Source organism: Dicentrarchus labrax, unplaced genomic scaffold (genome assembly GCF_905237075.1).
Source record: "Dicentrarchus labrax unplaced genomic scaffold, dlabrax2021, whole genome shotgun sequence".
Taxonomy (NCBI): Eukaryota; Metazoa; Chordata; class Actinopteri; family Moronidae; genus Dicentrarchus; species Dicentrarchus labrax.
In genome coordinates this window covers 5,001-10,419 of record NW_026136848.1, presented here as the reverse complement: position 1 = coordinate 10,419, position 5,419 = coordinate 5,001, and the positions used below count along the sequence as shown (strand labels likewise).

At 39.7% G+C, this 5,419-nt stretch overlaps 1 protein-coding gene across 1 annotated transcript in view; it reads left to right on the top strand.

Moving 5' to 3' along the window:
- Positions 1 to 2,742: 2,742 nt before the first annotated feature.
- Positions 2,743 to 5,419, top strand: part of LOC127360102 (nuclear factor 7, brain-like) — a 3,050-nt gene continuing 373 nt past the window's right edge. Inside the window, 2 exon segments of the mRNA XM_051394365.1 lie at positions 2,743 to 3,802; positions 3,804 to 5,419. The exon segment at positions 3,804 to 5,419 is cut by the window's right edge and continues 373 nt beyond it. Coding sequence (XP_051250325.1) covers positions 3,017 to 3,802; positions 3,804 to 4,406 — 1,389 coding nt within the window. The 5' untranslated portion in view covers positions 2,743 to 3,016 and the 3' untranslated portion in view covers positions 4,407 to 5,419.

Below are 5,419 nucleotides of genomic sequence, written 5' to 3'. Positions count from 1 at the left end.
TATATTTAGACTGTTTTTCTGCTATCGATCTTCATCAGTTAACTTCAATCATTTCTTCATCGAAGCCATCAACCTGTCTGTTAGACCCGAGTCCAACTAGGCTGCTTAAAGAAGTTGTTCCCTTAATTGGCACTTCTTTACTGGATATGATTAATCTTTCTTTATTATCAGGATATGTACCACAGTCCTTTAAAGTAGCTGTAATTAAACCCCTTCTTAAAAAGTCCACTCTTGACCCAGGGGTTTTAGCCAACTATAGACCAATCTCTAACCTCCCCTTCCTCTCTAAGATTCTGGAGAAAGTAGTCGCCAAAGAGTTGTGTTACTTTCTACATAACAATAGTTTATTTGAGGATTTTCAGTCAGGATTTAGAGTTCATCATAGCACAGAGACAGCTCTGGTTAAAGTTAATAATGACCTTCTGACTGCTTCTGACAATAGACTTGTCTCTGTACTTGTATTATTAGATCTTAGTGCTGCATTTGACACCATTGACCATGATATTCTTTTACAGAGACTCGAGCATCAAATTGGCATTAAAGGAACCGCACTAAGCTGGTTTAAGTCATATTTATCAGATCGCTCGCAGTTTGTACATGTTAACGATGAATCCTCCATAAATACTAAAGTTAGTCATGGAGTTCCACAAGGTTCTGTACTTGGACCAATACTATTTACTTTATATATGCTCCCTTTAGGCAACATTATTAGGAATCACTCCATTAACTTTCACTGTTATGCAGATGATACGCAGTTATATCTATCAATCAAACCCAATGAAATTAATCAATTATCTAAATTACAAACATGTCTTACGGACATAAAATCCTGGATGACCTGCAATTTTCTGATGTTAAACTCAGAAAAAAACGAGATTCTTGTTCTTGGCCCCAAAACCTTAGAGACTCATTGTCTAAAGATATAGTCACTCTAGATGGCATTAACTTGGCCTCTAGCACCACTGTCAGGAATCTTGGAGTTATCTTTGAGCAGGATTTGTCATTTAACTCCCACATAAAGCAGACCTCTAGGACTGCCTTCTTTCATTTACGTAATATTACAAAAATTAGACACATACTTTCACAGACAGATGCAGAAAAACTAATCCATGCATTTGTTACTTCAAGGCTGGATTACTGCAACTCTTTATTATCAGGTTGCCCCAATAAGTCCATTAAAACGCTCCAATTAATTCAGAACGCTGCAGCACGAGTACTGACAGGAACTAGAAAAAGAGATCACATCTCTCCTGTACTAGCTACTCTGCATTGGCTCCCTATAAAATGTAGAATAGAATTTAAAATCCTCCTCACCTATAAAGCTCTTCATGGTCAGGCCCCTTCATATCTTAAAAAGCTCATAGTACCCTATTACCCCACTAGAACATTACGTTCTCTGAATGCTGGGCTACTTGTGGTTCCTATAGTCTCTAAAAGTAGAACAGGAGCCAGAGCCTTCAGTTACCAAGCTCCTCTCCTGTGGAACCAGCTTCCAGTTGTGGTTCTGGAGGCAGACACCCTCACCACATTCAAGAGTAGGCTTAAGACATTCCTCTTTGATAAAGCTTATAGTTAGGGCTGGATCAGGTGAGTCCTGAACCATCCCTTAGTTATGCTGCTATAGGCCTAGACTATCGGGGGATTTCCCATGGTGCACTGAGCTCCTCCCTTCCTCTCTCTTTATGCACTCATTCATGTTCCATTAATGCATGTTACTAACTCCACTTCTTCCCCGGAGTTCTTGTGCTTTCTCGTCTCGCAGGTTCTTATTGATCCTGGTGGAGCCTCCTGCCATGGTCCTGCTAGATTGCCATTGCCAATATTGTTGCTGCTGTGCACCTGTCTGTCTGTCTCTCGCTCTCTCTCGCTCTGCCTCTCTCTCTCTCTCTCTCTCTCTCTCTCTCTCTCTCTCTCTCTCTCTCTCTCTCTCTCTCTCTCTCTCACCCCAACTGGTCGAGACAGACGACCCCCCCACCTAGAGCCGGAGGATCTGTCCTAGGTTTCTGCCTTTTAACAGGCAGTTTTTCCTTGCCCTTGTCTCCAAGGTCTTGCTCATGGTGGTACTGTTGGGTCTCTGTAATTAATGTTAAAGAGTTCGGTCTAGACCTGCTCTATTTGAAAAGTGTCCTGAGATAACTTCTGTTATGAATTGGTGCTATACAAATAAAATTGAATTGAATTGAATTATATACATCTAGTAATTTGCTTAGAATATGTTGCACACCATTGAACTGCACATTGCATAGAGTTAATATATATATTTAATTTATAGTTTTATATTTTCTATTGTGATACTATTGTATGAACACTGTACTCTTTATATCAACTTTATTAAAGTATACACATATATTACACCTTATATAAACATTTTAGTGAACATTTATAAAGTGTATACAGTCAGAGAGTCTGAGGGAGTTTAATGTCTATAAAGTTCTGTATTATAAATCCACATTGTTCAATAGCAGCAGTGACATTAGTCCAGGGTTTTCCTCCTCCAGAGTTCAGTGATTATTTGTTTAGTTACAGTCTTACTGTCTATAATATGGACCTGGACCTTTAAACCAAAGTAAAGCAGTCACAGAAATATGAGTGAAAGTGAATTTGCTCTGGTTGTTTTCTTTGTGACGTGATCTCAGAGCAGTGTGATGGATCATATTTCACTTTAAAATGAGACACAGCAGTCAGCTGACAAAGCTCCGCCCTTTAAAGACATCACCTGAGACCAACCAGGAAACAGGTTGTTCCTGTTCAGTTCTCACTGAGGAGAGACAGACAGACGGAGAGACAGACGGTAAGATTTACCTTCATTACAAAGCTGTGACTTTAACTGAGGGAGGACAGTTACAGGACGGAGGACTGAAGTACTCTGAAGTTCTTCAACCTGCTGCTGACTGTTAAAACTCTCAAAGACTCAAAGTGAAAGTAACTGAGGCAACTTTTTACAGCAGGGCGGGAACCATAACCGACCAACCTGTTTAACGTGTTGTCTGCTGTTTCCAGCTGCACTCAGAGACAAATGGCTTCCAGATTAGAGGAGGGTCTCTGCTGTCCGGTCTGTCATGAGGTCTTTAGAGATCCTGTTGTTCTGTCATGCAGCCACAGCTTCTGTAAAGACTGTCTGAAGAGCTGGTGGAAGGAGAAACCAACACGTGAGTGTCCAGTTTGTAAAAGAAGATCTTCGAGGAGTGAACCACCTTTAAACCTGACTTTAAAGAACCTGTGTGAGAGTTTCTTACAGGAGAGAGATCAGAGATCTTCAGAGGCTCTCTGCAGTCTGCACTCTGAGAAACTCAAACTCTTCTGTCTGGACCATCAGCAGCCAGTGTGTCTCGTCTGCAGAGATTCAAAGAAACACACCAACCACAGATTCAGACCCATCAATGAAGCTGCTCAGGATCACAAAGAGGAGCTCCAGAAATCTCTGAAGCCCTTAAAGGAGAAGTTAAAGGTTTGTGAAGGAGTTAAAGTGAAGTTTGATCAAACAGCAGAACACATGAAGGTCCAGGCCCGACGCACAGAGAGGCTGATTAAGGAGCAGTTTAAGAAGCTTCGCCAGTTTCTAGAAGAGGAAGAGGAGGCCAGGCTGGCTGCACTGAGGGAGGAAGAGGAGCAGAAGAGTCAGATGATGAAGGAGAAGATGGAGGCTCTGAGCAGAGAGATAGCAGCTCTTTCAGACACAGTCAGAGCCACAGAGGAGGAGCTGAGAGCTGAAGACGTCTCATTCCTGAACAACTACAAGGCTGCAGTGGAAAGAGTCCAGCAGCGCCCCCTGCTGGAGGATCCACAGCTGCCCTCAGGAGCTCCTGATAGACGAGGCCAAACACCTGGGCAACCTGACCTTCAACATCTGGAACAAGATGAAGGACATGGTCTCCTACACTCCTGTGATTCTGGATCCAAACACTGTTTATCCAAAACTCATCCTGTCTGAAGATCTGACCAGTGTGAGACGAGGAGAGAAACAGCAGCTTCCTGATAATCCAGAGAGGATTGATTCTCTCTGGTCTGTTCTGGGCTCTGAGGGCTTTAACTCAGGGACTCACAGCTGGGATGTCGAGGTTGGAGACAGTACAGTCTGGAGACTGGGTGTGTTAGCAGAGTCTGTCCAGAGGAAGGGATACATACGGTCTGGATTATGGAGAATATTGTTCTCCGGAGGTAAATACTATGCACGGTCACCATCAGCTCCACTCACTGATCTCGTAGTTCAGAAGAAGCTCCAGAGGATCAGAGTGAATCTGGACTGGAACAGAGGAAAGCTGTTGTTCTCTGATCCTGATACTAACACACACATACACACCTTCACACACACTTTCACTGAGAGGATGTTTCCATTCATTAACACTGTGGATAAAGTGAAGATATTACCAGTGAAGGTCAGTGTGACAGTGGAACAGAGCAGTTAGAGATAAAGAGGATGATTATATTCATCATGTTTTAAAGGGAAAAGTCTCTGAATAGTAAAATGATCTTTTATTAAATGAGTGTATGTGTGAGGGACGAGTACAGAGACACTGACAGCAGAGACACACACTTTATCTACAGAGCTCAGAGTCCTCAATGTGCTGTGAACGAGTTATGTATAATATCAATTAATGGACATTTTTAATGATCATTCTTTAGAGTGCATAAAGGCACAAAATCTACACACTTGTGATATAAAACTTGACGACAATAATGTCAGTATCATGTAACGGTCCTCGCAGTGGAACAAAGATCAACTTGTGTTTTTTTTGGCTTTTAGTTTCTAACATTTTATTCTCTTTTTACGCATATTGTTTAATGATGTGTATTTTTAGACCATCTTAAACAACGTGGCCTGAAATAATCCCCAAGTACACAAACGTACAGATTGAAACCATCCATATAAATATTTAATTAATGAAATATTATTAATATGATTATTATATTGATATAATATTGATTACTAAAACAGACCCGACTTTGTTAATCTTGTTCTTGCTCTGTGTATATATATATATATATATATATATATATTATAATAAGTGGAAATGTTACAAGGGCAATAGTTTCTTTGTTACAGCACAAAAAATAATAAATATTTGGTATCTATGATTAGGACTGAAAGTAGAAAATCATGTTATTATTATTATTATTATTATTATTATTATTATTATTATTATTATTATTATTAATATTGTACAGTTTGATTCTGATGAGTAAGTATTTGATATTCAACAAATAATAATAATGTATATAAATAAATGTTGCTGCAATAATCCAACCATAAATAATCCAGTTTGCATAAAGTATAATGAAGATAAGTCTTTTGTTTTATATGATTATCTGTGAGGTAAAATGAGTTTTACTGCCCAGTTGTTTGCTCTGAGATATTATATATAAATAATATATATACATCTAGTAACTTGCTTAGAATATGTTGCACACTATTGAACTG